At 49.5% G+C, this 16,856-nt stretch overlaps 1 protein-coding gene across 2 annotated transcripts in view; it reads right to left on the reverse strand.

Moving 5' to 3' along the window:
* CALM2 (calmodulin 2) overlaps positions 1–13,507 on the reverse strand; it is a 34,675-nt gene extending 21,168 nt beyond the window's left edge. Inside the window, exon 1 of one of the 2 annotated variants that reach the window (XM_068233048.1) lies at positions 13,402–13,507. In XM_068233048.1, coding sequence (XP_068089149.1) covers positions 13,402–13,404 — 3 coding nt within the window. In that variant the 5' untranslated portion in view covers positions 13,405–13,507. The remainder of the gene's footprint in view (positions 1–13,401) is intronic. The other variant, XM_068233047.1, reaches the window with a different exon arrangement.
* Between the last annotated feature and the right edge of the window lie 3,349 nt (positions 13,508–16,856).

The following is a 16,856-nucleotide window of genomic DNA, read 5'->3' on the forward strand; positions in this document are numbered from 1 at the left end:
ACTGCACACAGCGTGCAGGGGAGCTGTGCTGTGTGCAGGCTTGTGATAATTGAGGTTGGATATTCTTCCGACCTCAGTTAACATGAGCCCCCACACAGCACAGCTCCCCTGCACGCTGTGTGCACTAACACAAGGAACTAAAGCGGCAGGTGGAGGGGTGGAGTTATGTGCACACAGCAGGGAGGAAGAACTGTCACTTCCTCCCCAATAATATAGGTTGTTGTTAGAACTGGCCACAGGGGGAAGGATAATGCTGTGAAAGTCACAGTACCAGTAATAAAATCATTTAAAAGTAATTCCCTACAGGTCAGCAGTACTTTAAGTCTACTTAAAGCCACCTTTCTCAACCTTTTTACCTTGGAGGAACCCTGTAAATAACTTTTGGATCTCAAGGAACCCCTGCAAACAATGTTTTGGTCTTGAGGAACCCCTACATTTATTTTTCAGGAGGCGTGGTCTTTAAATAGGTTAAGCTGCTAATTTCACTATCTCCTATTACACTGCCACTCATACTGTCTCCTGACCACTAATTTAGTGCTTCTTGCAAGAGTACCACATATAGTGTGCTCCATTATACTTCCCCCACGATGGGGTAAAATGCCAAGGAACCCCTGCAGAGTCCTCAAGGAACCCTGGTTGAAAAAGCCTGACTTAAAGGGACACTGTAAGGGGGGAGTGTCAGGGGAAAAGGAGTTTTGAACTTACCTGGGGCTTCTAATGGTCCCCCGCAGGCATCCTGTGCCCGCGCAGCCACTCACCGATGCACCGGCCCCTCCTCCGGTTCACTTCTGGAATTTCAGACTCTAAAGTCTAAAACTGCGCCTGCATTGCCATGTCCTCGATCCCGCTGATGTCACCAGGAGCGTACTGCGCAGGCCCAGTATGGTGTGTCTGCGCAGTACGCTCCTGGTGACATCAGCGGGATCGAGGACATGGCAATGCAGGCGCAGTTTTAGACTTTAGAGTCTGAAATTCCAGAAGTGAACCGGAGGAGGGGCCGGAGCATTGGTGAGCAGCTGCGCTGGCACAGGATGTCTGCGGGGGACCATTAGAAACCCCGGGCAAGTTCAACTCATTTTCCCGACCCCCCTACACTGTCCCTTTAAAGCAGGGGTCTCAAACTCGCAGCCCACGGGCCATTTGCAGCCCTCGATACATTTTGTGGCCCTCGCTAGCAAAAGCTTACTTATAGTTCTCTTCAATGCTCCCAAGTAATCCGCCGCTAAACGAGGGCTGCAGAGCCCCCAAATCGCCAGGGGGGGGGGGGGGCAGGGTAATCTGCCGGCATTTCCTGGAAGGGGCAGAGCTTTCAGCTCTGCCCCTCCTGACGTCAATCGCAGCGCATCGCCGCCTCTCTCTGAAGGAAGAGTGAGAGGGGCGGGCAGAGGCAGCGATCCTGATGTAAATTCGGCGCATCGCCGCCTCTGCCCGCCCCTCTCACTCTTCCTTCAGACAGAGGCGGCGATGCGATTGATGTCAGGAGGGGCAGAGCTGAAGCTCAAAGCTCTGCCCCTTCCAGGAAATGCTGGCGGATTGCCCCCCGGGCGATTTGGGGGCTCTGCAGCCCTCGTTTTGCGGCGGGGACACGGCGGATTACTTGTAATGGCAGCGCTGAAGCAAACTATAAGGTACAATAGGCAAAATAGTTTGCTTCAGTGTGAATTTGATTTGGAAATAAAAATCAATGCGGGGGGGTGGAGCGGGGCGCGGGAGCTGCTGATTGATTCCCTTATGCGGCCCAGCCTCATCCTGACTTGGCCTCCTGCAGCCCCCCAGGTAGAATGAGTTGAGACCCCTGCTTTATGGCCCGTTTCCACTATAGCGTTACGAAATCGCCGGCGAATCACCGCAGGCAAATCGCATGCGGGTGCGATTCCGCATGCGTTTTTTGCCGTGATTTCGCATGCGATTTCGCATAGGTAAGGCTGTATGCGATTTTAACCATGTCACTGCCTGTGTGAATTAACATGGGTACCTATGCGAAATCGCGGCAAAAAACGCATGGGGAAAACGCATGCGATTTCCCTATTAAATACATTGCGTGAGATTCGCCTGCATTCCACACGCAGGCGAATTCTGAGGCCCCTACTCTGCAGATTTTTTCTGCACAGAAAAACGTGCGGGGAAACGCACAAGTGGAAACAGTCCCATCCACTTGTACTGACTGTGCGAATCCGCATGCGTTGCCCGCATGCGGATTCGCGATAGTGGAAACGGGCCCTTAAAGGCTAACTGAAGTGAGAATATGGAGGCTACCATATTATCTCCTTTTAAACAATGCCAGTTGCCCGCAGTAGTGTTTGAACACCACGAGTAACTAGCATGCAACTAATCCTGTCAGTTCTGACACTGTCAGAAACACCTGATCTGCTGCATGCTTGTTCAGGGTTTATGGCTAAAATTATTAGAGGCAGGGGATCAGCAGGATAGCCAGGCAACTGGCATTGCTTAATGGAAATCTGGCAGCTTCTATATTCCCCTCACTTCAGCTGTCCTTTAAAAAGATAGAATCCTGTTTGCCTAGTTGCCCAATTTAGCAAACCATTCCACCCCCGATCATAGTTTCAAACCAGTCATGACCCACCAACAGTTCTCAGCTATGGATTCCTACAGAAATGGAGTTCTCTGCAAAGCAGGGCTGTGGAGTCGGTACAAAAATCTTCCGACTTAAACGTTTATGAAATCACGACTCCGGGTACCCAAAATGGCTCCGACTCCTTAGTCTAATACTTAACAGGGATGTGGATTTTGTACAAAAATCAACCGACTCCTCAGTTTATGAAATAAACGACTCCAGGTGCCCAAAATTGCCCCGACTCCACAGCCCTGCGTGCAAAGCATGCACTGTTGGTGAAGACAGATAGGGACACAGCTGAGAACCAACTAGCCGAGGAGAACTATGCAGAGAAGCAAACATCTGTAAAGCAGCACCAATACCCTCAGTGTCCCCAGCCAGCAACCAGCATGGCAGACTGTCCCAGCCAAGGGCATTGTTCTTACTCACCCTGCATACTCCATGGAAATCAGTGTTCCCCAACCCTGTCCACCAGCAGTGCATGTTTAGTATTAGCCTAGAGGTAGTTAATCAGCTCTGCTGAGAAACCAATTACCTCACCTGTGCAAGCGTGTGGTTTCCTGCAACACATCCCGTTGGTGGGCCTTGAGGACAGGGTTGGGGAACTCTGCCTTATATACACAGCTAATACCACCCATCACACCTTTCCTCCATGTAAATATGTATACCCACATGTTACAGCGTGCCCTCCATAGTGACGTTCATGTTTAGCCAATGCAAAGTCAATCTACACAGCTTGAAAGTGGGCCAAATGCTGCAGCAGCGAACTAGCCACTGCCAAGTGGTACAAGCTTCCATAAAACAAACACCTGAACAGCCCACATGGGATTTGGCCATTTTGACTATTGCTGCCATTACATCCCATTGAACAGAAGTGCCAAGCTGACTGCACCTTCAGTACTTTATCCACTACTGGACAAAGTGCTTGGAATGCATCAGCCACCTCACTCTACATTAGAGGGTATGGAGCAGCATGCCCCCACAATCTCCTACAAAATGATGGCCCAGTGCTCAGCCCAAGTGTCTCAAAAATGCCTTACTGAAAGGGACCTGGACAACTATTCCTATATAAGCCTAGCCATTAGGTCCCTTACATTAATGAATGCAAATCTTACTGAAAATGTTAGAATGCCACTGCAGAGCGTCCCAGCTCCCACACCCTTTTTGGCCTTTAAACATTCATGTTCCCAAACTCACATCAGCAAGATGGGGCTTAAGGATTAGCATTTGTATTAAACTGTAAGCTCCCAAGGACAGAGCACTCACTATTGGGTCTTGTAAGACTATATTTACCATACTATTGTTACTGTAAATATTTGCAATTTCTGCAATGTCATTTCCGCATGGGGAAAGTTTGAAGGAGCGGCTTTAAACTTCGAGTCCGTTGCATGCGGCGCGCAGCATCGGAGATACCTTCTGCACGAGTCCAACACTGTCAGTCCTCTCCCCATCTGCCGGCTCTTGTGAACGGCATACTTCCTGGCTCCTGTAGGTCACATGACATATAGGAAGTATGCCAGGCATTAGAGCCTGCAGGAGGCGAGGTGGATAGACCGGAATCATGGGACACTTGCTGGAAGGTATGTCTAGCACTGCTGCAGCTTGAGGTCACAGAGCAACACGTCGCCGCACAAAGACGGAGGGAACAATGCTAGACTTGAAGGAAATTGTGATTTTGGACAAATTACTAAACTCAAAATTTTCCTGAAATCATTCAGGCCCAATAGGTAGCCAGGTATATTTGCCCCAGTACAAGTAGCCTATTTTCCCCTGCGGCAGCTTGTGCGGATGGTGGTAGGGCGAGTCTGCAGCTCAGCAGGCAGAGTTACATTACCCATTTTGCTGGCATTGCAGTCTGCATAGTTTCCTTTCCACCTGGTGGACCGCAACATTCAAGCATTGTTGGGACCAGCGTCGCTGCGGTCCACCAGGAAAGGAAACCATGATGCCAGTGAAACGGCTAATGTATGTATCCTGCCTGCTGAGCTGCAGACTCACCCCACAGATGCACAAGCTGTGGGGGAAAATAGGCTGCATAAACTGGGGGACCTACCTAGCTAACATACTGGGATACCGTGCAGCGCTGGCCTACCGCTCACAACCATTGCTTTGACGATCACAATATCATCTTGGCCAAAAATTCATTAGCGGAGAGTTCAGATAAATTCATTGCAAGGAGAAATTGACCAAAGAGACTTAAAGCAGTACTGTCACCATAAAAATCAAATTTCAACAGCAACTGGTCTGAGTGTATTAAGTGATAAACATGCTAATCCTGCATTCAAAACTTTTTCTGCTGTTATGGTTTGTAGTTATTACATACCTTAGGAGCACTGGCCCTAGTGCCAAACAGTTGCATGCTGGTAGTTTTTTATCTATAATATATACTTCTTCCATTTACTTCCCTGCCTTGCAGTTTATCAGAAACACCCTCTGATTACTTGTGTTTACAAGCAAGGCTGAGGTGACTCAGTGATTGGATGTGTTAAAAAAAAACAACCAGTGCAGTTAGTATATACCTCAGTGGGAGTGTCTGAAGACTGGGAGGAGGGCAGCTAATGAATACACAATGAGCAAGAGAAGGGGGGGGGGGGGGAAACAAGAGTCAGGGAGGATATGATGTCAGCATTAGTTTGGCAAGATGGACACTGCCTAGAATAGGGTTTTCTGCTTTTCCTTTATAAAACTCACAGGAATCATTAGGTGGATAGCACAATACATCTGTTATGTAAGTAGAGGTAGTATTTATCTACTTATATATGCGTTTATTTCTAGGTTAGCCTGGGTGTCGCTTGTTCTTTAAGGTACCCACAATACTCAAGCTGGTGGCTGTTATAATCAAATTTTTTGGTCACTTAACCTGCCCGTGGCCATCCATGCATTAGCTTCCTCCATTTATGCCTCACCTTGTGTATGGCACATGGGACGTCACATACTATACACTGGCAGTGTCTGAGGAGCAAATGAGGAAGCGGAAGATGCATGGGCACCTTCAGGCAACACACATGGGCACATTTCCTTTAAACCATACCAGTTGCCTGGCTGTCCTGCTGATCCTCTGCCTCCAATACTTTTAGCCATGTTTTCGGTATGCAAGTCAGACTATCGTTGCATTAAAGCTCAGCAGGAGTGCCAGGCAACTGGTGGTGTTTGAGAGGAGATCTGGCAGCCTCCATATCCCTCACACTTCAAGTATTCTTTAACCACTTAAGGACAAGTCGACTTATAATATAATTCCCAGGGTACCAGCCAGCCTCCATACTCACACCATTAACTATTTTAGCTGAGACTTAGCAACTGCCATTCAGGAAATTATTATTAAGACAAACACTGAGGGGGGCCTTTTACACATAACGTAAAGTTTTAATGCATTTCCCCATAGCTGTGCATTGTAAGCTTTTATTTCAGTTTATAGCGTGAAAGGTCTCAGGGAAACATGGACACTGGACTGCACATCAGTTGTCCTTTCAGTTACAAACTGACAGCAGCTAATAGTGTAAAAGGACCCTGAGAATGCCCATGAGGAGATGAACTAGTTCAAAACATAGGTCCAGCTTTTAACTGCTTACTTTTTGCTATAGTGGACCTTTAGTGGATGCTTTGCCAGCAATACTCTTAAAGAGAACCCGAGGTGTGTTTGAAGCATGATCTGAATACAGAGGCTGGATCTGCCTATACAGCCCAGCCTCTGTTGGTATTACAATCCCCCCCTAATGTCCCCCTGCACTCTGAAATCAGACATAGATCACAGCCCAGCTGTGCGGCTGTGTTTACATCTGTAGTGTCAGTCTTGGTGCCCACCCCCCCTGCAGAGCTCCGGTCCCTGCCCCCCCCCCCTCCCTTCCCTCTAATCAGCGAGGAGGGAAGGGAGGCAGGTAGGGACTGGAGTTCTGCAAGAGGTGGAGAGCAGCAGACTGACACTATAGAGATAAACAGCCCACTGCAGCGAGGCTGTGATTTATGAGGGATTGCAGAGTGCAGGGGGACCTTAGGGGGGTTTGGGATACCAACAGAGGCTGGGCTGTATAGGCAGATCCAGCCTCTGTATGCAGATCACATTCTTCAAACCCACCTCGGGTTCTCTTTAAATAAGAGCTCCATGAAGGTAAATGTGGAATGGGTGACAAGCATTTGTCAATCCTAACTTTTGGAAAGAGCTTTTCCCCCTATCAGAATCAAAGGGCTTGAGAGCTGCAGCCACTAAGGCTTCAGTAGGCCACCATGCAGTGCTAAGGACTCTTGCCTTATGGCTCCTTACTGAGTAGTTGCCGGCTTACTGAACAAGGTGGAATGTGAGCACTGGTCTCCTGTGTAAAAGGCTGTGCCCTTATCCAGTACACTATCCAGCCACCTGCTGTTAGTGGGAAGTGCACAGTTACATCCTACAGAAGGCGGCAACTTTAGTACACCCCCACTTAAAGAGACTAACGAGAAAAAGTTCCCCTAGGGGTACTCACCTCGGGAGGGGGAAGCCTCCGGATCCTAATGAGGCCTCCCCCGTCCTGTGTCCCACGGCAGTCCTTCAAAGCCGACAGCCTGTTCAATATTTACCTTTCCAGGCTCCAGCGGGGGCGCTGTTTCGGCTCTTCTGACGGAGATGGGCAGAAATAGCCAATTGCCATCGGGTCCGCTCTACTACGCAGGTGCAGGAGACTTGCGCCTGCGCAGTAGAGCAGCCCGGAGATCGGCTATTTCCGTCTATCTCCGTCAAAAAGCGGATACTGTGTTGGAGCCAAAAGGTAAATATTTACATCGCCGCCGCTCCGGAAGGATTTTCGCCACCACAATGGAACCGAGGAGGATGGGGGAAGCCTCGATCGGATCCAGAGCCTTCCCCCACACGAGGCGAGTACCCCCCACCAGGGGACTTTTTTTCCCGTTACAGATTTTCTTTAATATAGCCTTCCAAACATAAGCAGGAATGACGAGCAACTTCAAACTCTTGAATGGCAGCTCCAGACAGTCATAGGTTCTAAGGAACAGCCTCTTCACAAGTGTAGGTGAACCAGGTGGTGAGAGGTCCAAACTTAGAGATTTGTAGACCAAAAGGCTCATAGTAAGACAAGTATAGAGATCTCTGATAAGCTAGGATAGCTTTACTCAGCACTTTTATAGTAGGAAGGGTCTGGTCTCATTAGCTCCATCAAGTCAGTCATGTAACTAAAGAGGATTAAGCAAACCCATGTGAGAAAGAATGCCAGTGCCTATGGCAAAGCCTTCCAGTGCAAACCTTGTTCTGATAGACCATTTACTTTCCCTGTAAACCATACCCACTAGGTGTTCTATTCTGCCCTGTGAGCTTATTCCAGATAAAGCACTTCAAGAACGCTTGTCAGTTTCTATGGTCTTAATGAACTAGCTTCTTAAGCCTCATCTACACGCATAGATGAGGCGGTGATGTGGCTTATCAATAAGATCCGACAGGACGGATCTCCCCACCACCGATTCCCTGCTCGCTCCCCGCGAGGAGACAATGGCGGGGAATTGAATCTGGCACACGCGTGGCGCCGCAGAAGAGGCGATCCGGCGGCTAATCGAGCCGCCGGATCTGAGTCTCATCTACCCGTGTAGATGAGGCTTAACACCCAAAGGGCTGAATTTCATAAGCCAGTGTAAAGATTGCAAAATTTCAGTACTTTAAAGAGTCTGAAAAGTCTTAAAAATACTCGTTTTTAATGAAACAGGCTGCTTCACCATTATAATCCAAAGTAATTCGCTGCATTCCTGCGGCAGAACAAGGTCCTAATCACCCCTGAAATCCCCAGGGCAAATTTCAGTCCTTCCTGGTAGAGGCAGAGCTTTGTGCAGTAGCTCTGCTTCAGTAAATCCCTGCCCCTCAGTCTTCTTTCACTGAGAGGGGCGGGGAGAGGCGGAGATTGACTGGACTGGAGGCAGAGCTACAGCATAAAGCTCTGCCTCGACTGGGAAGCAAAATATACAACCTGGAAAGTCAAGGAATTTTGCCCCATGATTTAATGGGGATCAAGACCTCATTCTGCCACAGGGATGCCAGGAATCAGTTTTGATTCTAATGCTGAAGCAGCCACTTAAAAAAATGTTTTAAAGGAGGGGTCCAAGCTAAGAAAAATCAAAATCCACTTACCCGGGGCTTCCTCCAGCCCCTGGCAGCAGTCCTGTGCCCTCGCCGCCGCTCCAGTGGCTCCCAGTGTTCTCTGCAGAAGCCAACCTTGCCAGGTCAGCTTCTTGTGCGCTCCACGGCGCAGGTCATGTGGCCTAGCCAACGTCAGGTATATACTGCGCAGGCGCAGTAGATCTAGACCACATGACCCGCACAAGAAGGCGACCTGGCGAGGTTGGCTTCTGCAGCGAAGGACACCGGGAGCTGCGGCAAGGGCACAGGATGGCTGCCAGGGGCTGGAGGAAGCCCCGGTAAGTGGATTTTGATTTTTCTTTTAGCCTGAATCTAGTCAGCTAGATACTCAGGTTACTAAGTATTAACCTTTACAAGATTTCACCATGCAAAGGTTCTGAATTGAATCTACTGCACTGGGCCAGGGATTAAAACCAGATAAAAATATTGTTTCGGAATGATTAAAAGCAGATACATCCTATTTCCATGACTGCAAGCTAGTCCAGCAGAGGCACCCCTAACGCAGCAGCAAGCACCTTCCCCATAGTGTCATCAAGAATATCTAAACAATGGCGTAGAATGGTAGAACGTTAAGCCTTCACTCTACAGAGCTGCTGTTTGGCCAGATGCTCACATGTTTGCAGTTATCTGCAGCAAAGTTCACCCTATTCCTGTAGCAAAGGAATTCAGCATTTTAAATATGATCTGCACCTTATGCAGCACTAAAACTGCTGCAGTGCAACGTTCACTACAGACAGCTTCCAATTTCATTCAGTCATTTTTAGTGTCAAGTCCTTAGATTACCTCACAGCAGGCAGATGTGTCAGTCAAGGGGACACGTTCCATCTGCCAGACATCTATAATGAATGGAGGGTTCCAGCACTTAAAACTACTGTGTCATGCTAAGGCAGGGCCTCTGGTCTAACGCCACAGGATATGTAGAGCCTTGGAGAGAAACAGCAATACTTCATGACATTACCAATTGCTACTAATACAGAGCATTACCCATTGCATAGCAGGCTCAGTAACAGGGCTAGGGTTCCTGTAAAAACCTGAAAAATTAAGCCATCTTGTGTCACAGTCTAGCACCCTTCCTTGGAAATATGGTGTTAAGCTTTAGCATTCCTTCTAATATAAGTAATCCATTAGTCTTAAATGTCACCAATATGCCCTTAAAGCCACTGATACCCAATAAATATTTCAATAGACCAAACTGACCCACGTGTTCAATTTAATGCCAGAAACAGACTTGCTCATACCGCAAGCACTCTAAGCATAATATATTCCATTCATATCCTATCCCACGGGGCAACTACAACTCAACACCCAAGCCTTGATGGGCAGGACTGTAAACCTTCCTGCCGGAAACTGCAGCACAATGCGGATGGTCCCACCCTGATGTAGGGCGGAGATGACTGCCTCTGTGCGACAAGCCTTTTGCCAACTCCCTCATGGGCTTCTGGAACCTCCCTTCTGAACTTTGGCCAGGTGACAGGCCATTCCTGCATTCAATTATGTAATGCCATTTAAAAATTACCACATGAAACAGTCCTCAATTATTCATACCAATAAAACATAGTGAAAGCATTGCCTATGAGACTATGAGTACAGCACTACCGTAACTACAAATGTAAATAAACGACGTACCGGCAAAATAACCAGCACTGCAGTGACGGCTGACAAAAGAAAGCTCTGTCAACCGAGATAATATCTCAGGGCTGCGCCCTCTAACAGGCTATCCCAGAGCATCGCCGACTGTACGACCCAGTTTCCGATGGGTTATTTCAGATTATGTAACAGCCACTCTACAGCCTCTTCTGGATACAAAGAGCCTGTCAGTCACTAGCAGGGAGTGGGAGGAGGAGATCTGCATGCAGCAAGCCCCAGCTTTATACAGCCCTGCACAAACCTTCACCCTGGTAACTAGACACCATACAAAGCACCAGGCGGACCTGCCGAGAGGCTACACCTAGCAATGCTACCTTACCACTGAACGATGGCAATCGCCGACAGACTATACACCTAGCAATGCTGCTTCCCCACTGAACTATGGCAATCGCCGACAGACTATACACCTAGCAATGCTACCTCACCACCGAACGATGGCAATCGCCGGCAGACTATACACCTAGCAATGCTACCTCACCACTGAAAGATGGCAATCACCGACAGACTATACACCTAGCTATGCTGCTTCCCCACTGAACGATTGTGTTCATAGATTCAGCCACAGGCTTTTCTTCAAACTGCTGACCAAGACATCCAAGTACCGGCTTCAATATGCCAAATAAACTCAGTGTCACAGGTAGTACCCATCAAATTCAATGCACACCAAGACAAAATAAAATAGAGCTGACCCTCTTGTCAATCACTGTACAGCTAGCATCAGCCCATCAAAGCTTTTAATCTATTACATCACAACCTGATTCTCCTACATTTTCCAAACCACTATTGTGCTACAGTCATTTCCAGTCTTGCAACATTACCAAAGCCAGATATGCCCATGCCACAAAACATTACAATCCAACAGAATTTTCACAAGGCAAGACCCAAGTCCTGTAAATCGATTTATGTTTTGGGGGAAAAAACAAAAAAAACCCACCATCTACTAACCAGTCAGACACCACCTTTCAGAGCCTGCACTATGAACATGCCATAGCACTGTATTTTTATAAACGCACTGCTCTTCCACAAATATGGTCACACTCAGCCACGAGACATTCACTAGAGAAACAGACCACACCATAGCGTAAAACTTCTCTGCTAGCGCGCCAAGACCATATATCATTCAGTTATATGGCATCACTGCTGAACCCCAGTGCACAGCCCCGAATGTCCAGCAGAACCTGGATAGAGTCCATTACACAGGCTGACAAGCCATCCATTGCAGTAACAGCCATGCCTACATTAGGAAGCCATATTCCATATTGCCTATTACACAAGCATGCACCAAACCCTCCAGGGCAACCTAAGCAGCTTCTAAAGGAGCAGTACCAGCCCCGTACAGTGGTGGGCACCAGACCCTGCAGGGAAACATAGGCAGGCATTGGGCAGCCTCTAGAAAACAAGTGCCAGCCTGATAGGAACAGTGCATAGCCCACCAGGGCAACCTAGCCAGCTTCTGGAGGAGCAGTGCCCAGCTGTAAGGGGGTGCACAATCTCCCAGGACCACCTAGACAGGCATACGCTGGAGGAGCAGTGCAAGCCTTAATGGAGGGGTTGGGTGCCTAGCCCACTAGGGGGCAAATATACTGTGGAGAAGCAGTGCCAGTCTGTAGGTTGGACATACAGCCCTCCAGGGCAACATAGGCAGCTTAAGTAGAAGCAATGCTAGCCTACACAGTGGGGTCCCACAAGCCCTTCAGAGCAACCTAGGCAGCTGCTGGAGAAGCAATGCCAGCCTAAAGGGAGGGGGTGGGTGCATAGCCCTCTAGGGTAGCCTAGGCAAGTTATGGAGAAGCAATGCCAGCCTGTAGGGAGGGGGTGGGTGCATAGCCCTCTAGGGTAGCCTAGGCAGGTTATGGAGAAGCAATGCCAGCCTGTAGGGAGGGGGTGGGTGCATAGCCCTCTAGGGTAGCCTAGGCAGGTTATGGAGAAGCAATGCCAGCCTGCAGGGAGGGGGTGGGTGCATAGCCCTCTAGGGTAGCCTAGGCAGGCTATGGAGAAGCAATGCCAGCCTAAAGGGAGGGGGTGGGTGCATAGCCCTCTAGGGTAGCCTAGGCAGGTTATGGAGAAGCAATGCCAGCCTGCAGGGATGGTGAGTAGCCCTCCAGCCTGAGCAGGCATTGGGAAGCCTCTGGAGAAGCAGTGCCAGCCTGTACACTGGGGGTGCACCAAGCCCTTCAGGGCAGCCTTGGCAGCTGCTGGAGGACAGTGTTCTCCCCAGAAATTTTTTTCCAGCCAGGTGGCATGAAATAGTAGCCGGGTGGGGGCGAGATGAGAGAATGCAGGGCCGATGCTTCTGTGTGCAACTCTGCTTAAAGAATAGGAGGTGAGCCAATAACAGCCGGGTGCTCACCAAAACTAGCCGGGTGGAGCACCCGCCTAAAAGAGCCTGGGGAGATCACTGGAGGAGCAATGCCAGCCTAAAGGGAGGTGGGTGGATGCATAGCCCTCTAGGGTAGCCTAGGCATGTTATGGAGAAGCAATGCCAGCCTGTAGGCAGGGTAACAAGGTGGGGCAGTCATTGGGGAGCCTCTGGGGAAGCAGTGCCAGCCTGCAGGGAGGGTGAGAAGGGCTGGGAGAGGCAGAGATGGGAGCCTCTGGGGAAGCAGTGCCAGCCTGCAGGGAGGGTGACAAGGTGGGGCAGGCATTGGGAAGCCTCTGGGGAAGCAGTGCCAGCCTGCAGGGAGGGTGACAAGGTGGGGCAGGCATTGGGAAGCCTCTGGGGAAGCAGTGCCAGCCTGCAGGGAGGGTGACAAGGTGGGGCAGGCAGAGATCTATCTATCCTCGCTGCAGACAGGCCAGTGAAGCGCACATGCAGCACAGTCACATTACAGGGCTGCACAATGATCCCTCTGCAGAGCCTCAGCGCTGCTGCTCCATAAATCCCCCTCTGCAGCCCCCTATAGGAGACCAGCCAGGCTGCAGCTCCAGTCAATGAAGGGTTAAAGCGAAGCCGTTGCCCAGAGCAACCAGCCGGCAGCGCGAGGACAGGGGGAGGGTGACCGGCCGCTCCAGCATCACTCCCTCCGCCGGGCCTCTCCCTTCCTCCTCCGCCGGGCGAGCCACTCACCATATCGGAAGGATGGAAGCAGCGCTCGGCTCAGCAGACACAACCTCTCCCCTCGCAGGATCCGCTCGGACTAATTCCCAACCGCCGCCAACCGCTCTTCATAAACACCTCCCTCCGCCCCGGATCCCTCCGCCGCCGCGCAGGCCCCGCCCACCGCCTGCCAGAGCCATGGCGCGGCTCCCTCCCGCGCGACAGCGCCGCCGTTCCCGCCCCCCAGCGCCCCGTCAAGAGCGGCCGGGGCTCGGCGGAGATCAGCCGAGGCGGCGTCGCGTTATTCCCCGGCGGTCCGCGGCCACGGAAATGGCCGGCTGGTAGGCGACGTGGGGGACTATTTCTCCGAGGCGGAGGTGGACGCGGAGCGAGCGAAAGGGCTGCGTATGGCTGAGGAGCCGCGCTGATTGGCCGCTCGGTACCTGCAATGCGTCACTCGGACATGCACAGTGTGGTGGCGGCGGCGCATGCGCAGGAGCGGCTGCTGAGGAAAAATCGCAGCAGCAATTGGGCGGGGCCTGGAGGCTGAGAGGCTCCTATATGAAGCCTGAGAGGCAGGATGGGCCCCTCCTGCCTCACTGCAAAGCCTAGTGCAGCCCTAATGAATGCACAGAACAGCATATAGGCATTTTCTCCACACAAGTCATTGTAATATATAATATAATGACACAAATATACATTATAAAATGTCAAAAATATAATATAATGGCATAATAGAGAAAAAAACTACAAAACACGTTTGTTCACTTTTTAAAAAATCTTTTTGCCCTTTGGATATTGTAGCGGGTCGGTGTAAGGCCTGGAACTCACTACAAAACGCTAATCGCAATCGCTTTTGTATGAGTGTTTTGTAAGCGTTTTCATGAGCGCTTTGTGGCGATTTTAGTAGTGATTTTAAAAAGTGTAAGGTTTTTGCCAGCGATTGTGTAGCGATTAGTTATTAGCGTTTTTATTTCTGATTGGTTCCTTTCAATTAATTAAAAAAAATTTTACAGTGTGCAGTCATTTAAAAACGCTAGCAAAATCGCTCTGTGCAGGTTTTGATGAGCGATTACGCCAGCATTTATACACTTTACATTGCAGAAACGCTAAACGCAAAAAATGCTGCATGTCCTGCGTTTTGCGACTTGCTAAAAGCAATCACTCCAGTGAAATTTGGCCCATCCATTAACATTAGCTGAGCGTTTAGGGAAATCGCTAGAGGTTTGAATCGCTCCCTAAACGCTCAGAAAACATTACAGCTGCAGGTAACCGGGCCCAATACAGAGATTTTGGTGGGGCCGTGCTTAAGGAAAGACGCTCCATCGAGAAATGCTGAGCGTTTTTAGAAAGTGATTTTTTGAGGGATTTCAGGCATGTGCCTAGCGATTTTCTAGTTATGCCTAGCAATTTTTGGAGCATTTTGGTGTAGCAATTTTATTTTTCTAAAGTAGAGCTGAAATTGTACAGATTTTGTAAAAAAAAAAAAAAAAAAAAGCTTGGGAAATAGATCTGTTCTAGCGTTTTTAGAGCGATTTTTCACTGTCCTATAAATAACATTGAGGCTGAATCGTCTCAGAAATGCTGCAGGACCCGCGTTTGCGAAAAAAATCACTTAACTCTGGTGTGATCCATCCCATCCCATACAAATACATTAGCCAAACGCTTTTCAAAGCACTAGCCTTTTACTCACCTTACGACTGCCTAACACAGATTGGCGGCCGCAAGGTAGCTCCCCCAGGACCCCTAACCCCAAAAGGCATCAAGTGGGGGAGGAGATTAGTAGGGAGCGAGTGCACGGATTTATTTATTTGTATTTATAAAGCGCCAACATATTACGCAGCGCTGGACATTAGTTTAGGTTACCGACAATATTTAGGGGTGACATACAGCAATGGATGTGCGCGCATTCCCGCTTGAGCGATAGAGCGGAGCTCCGTCAACAGTCTGCCAGCGGCGACTGGAAAGAAAAAAAAACGGCTGTTTCTTTTCGTGGTACAGCGCTGCGATTAGAGATGGCCCGAACGGTTCGCAGGCGTACTTCCGGGGTTCGTGATTGCGGAGAACCGCAAACTTTTCCGGAAGTTCAGTTCGCCCCCATAATGCACCATTAGGGTCAACTTTGACCCTCTACATCACAGTCAGCAGGCACATTGTAGCCAATCATGCTACACTCCCTCCTGTAGCCCCCCTCCCCCCCCCTTATAAAAGGCAGGCAGCGTCAGGCATTGGACTCACTCGTGTGCCAGCAGTAATTAGAGAAGGGAGAGCTGCTGAGCAGAGACCTATAGGGAAAGCTTAGTTAGGCTCTTGTACACTTGTTAGCTTGCTCCTGGCTGATTCTTATTGCTAAAAAAATCACCCCTCAACAGCTCTTTTGAGAGCTAATCTTGTTCTTGTGATCTATTTTTTTTTTTTTGTGTGGCCCACTTGCATTATATACAGCCCTGTCAGTCAGTCGCAGCTGGCCTTTGGCTCCTTGGTGGTATAATTACTACTGTGCCAGGTGCATATTTTAATACCCAGCACTGCATATACCTACTACCTGTTGTTCACTTCAGTGCACCCACCTACTTACGTGAGCTCACGCAGTGTCACTGTGCCTGTCTGGTACCTGTCTGTGTGTGACAGGTGCACATTATAATACCCATCACTGCATATACCTACCTGTTGTTCACTTCAGTGCACCCACCTACTTACGTGAGCGCACACAGTGTGATATACCACTCCGTGCATACCTGTTAGCTGCATCTGTGTGACTGCACATTGTATTAGTCAAGTCAGTGCATACCTTTCACTTCATCCCCCCCGATATGGACAAAACAGACAAAACAGGTAGAGGTAGAGGCAGACCCAGAGGAAGGCCACCCGGCAGGTCTCTGCGAGGTCGTGCTGATGTGATTTCGTGTGGCCCTGAACCAAAGTACAGTGCTCAGAAGAAGGCACGTCCCATCAACTCCCAAGATTGTCAGGACGTGGTTGACTATTTAACACAGAACACCTCATCTTCGAACACCTCATCTTCCGCAGCCACCAGCGCTACTACAAGCACCACATCCACTGCATTTGACAGTTCGCAGGAGTTATTTGGTGGGAAAATCACTGATGCACAGCCATTATTGTTACAACAAGATTAAGGCGCTAAGCAAGTTACACCACCTCATATGTCTGAGTTACGCGGCGACACTATGGACGTAACGTGTGAGGAGGAGGATGATGAAGTACCTGCTGTTGGTGCAGTTTTGGAGGTGTCTGAGGCAAGCGAAGCTGGGCAGGATGATTATGATGATGACGATGATACGGATCCCACGTATGTTCCCAATAGAGGAGATGAACAGGGGGACAGTTCAGAGGGGGGGTCAGAGAGGAGTAGGAGGAGACGGGTTCCTGAAAGAAGCAGGGGGAGTTCGTCGTCAGAAACAGCTGGTGGCAGTGTCCAGCACCATGTATCGCCACCTATGGACAGCCAGCCAACATGCCCTTTA

Source organism: Hyperolius riggenbachi, chromosome 4, assembly GCF_040937935.1.
Source record: "Hyperolius riggenbachi isolate aHypRig1 chromosome 4, aHypRig1.pri, whole genome shotgun sequence".
Lineage (NCBI taxonomy): Eukaryota > Metazoa > Chordata > Amphibia > Anura > Hyperoliidae > Hyperolius > Hyperolius riggenbachi.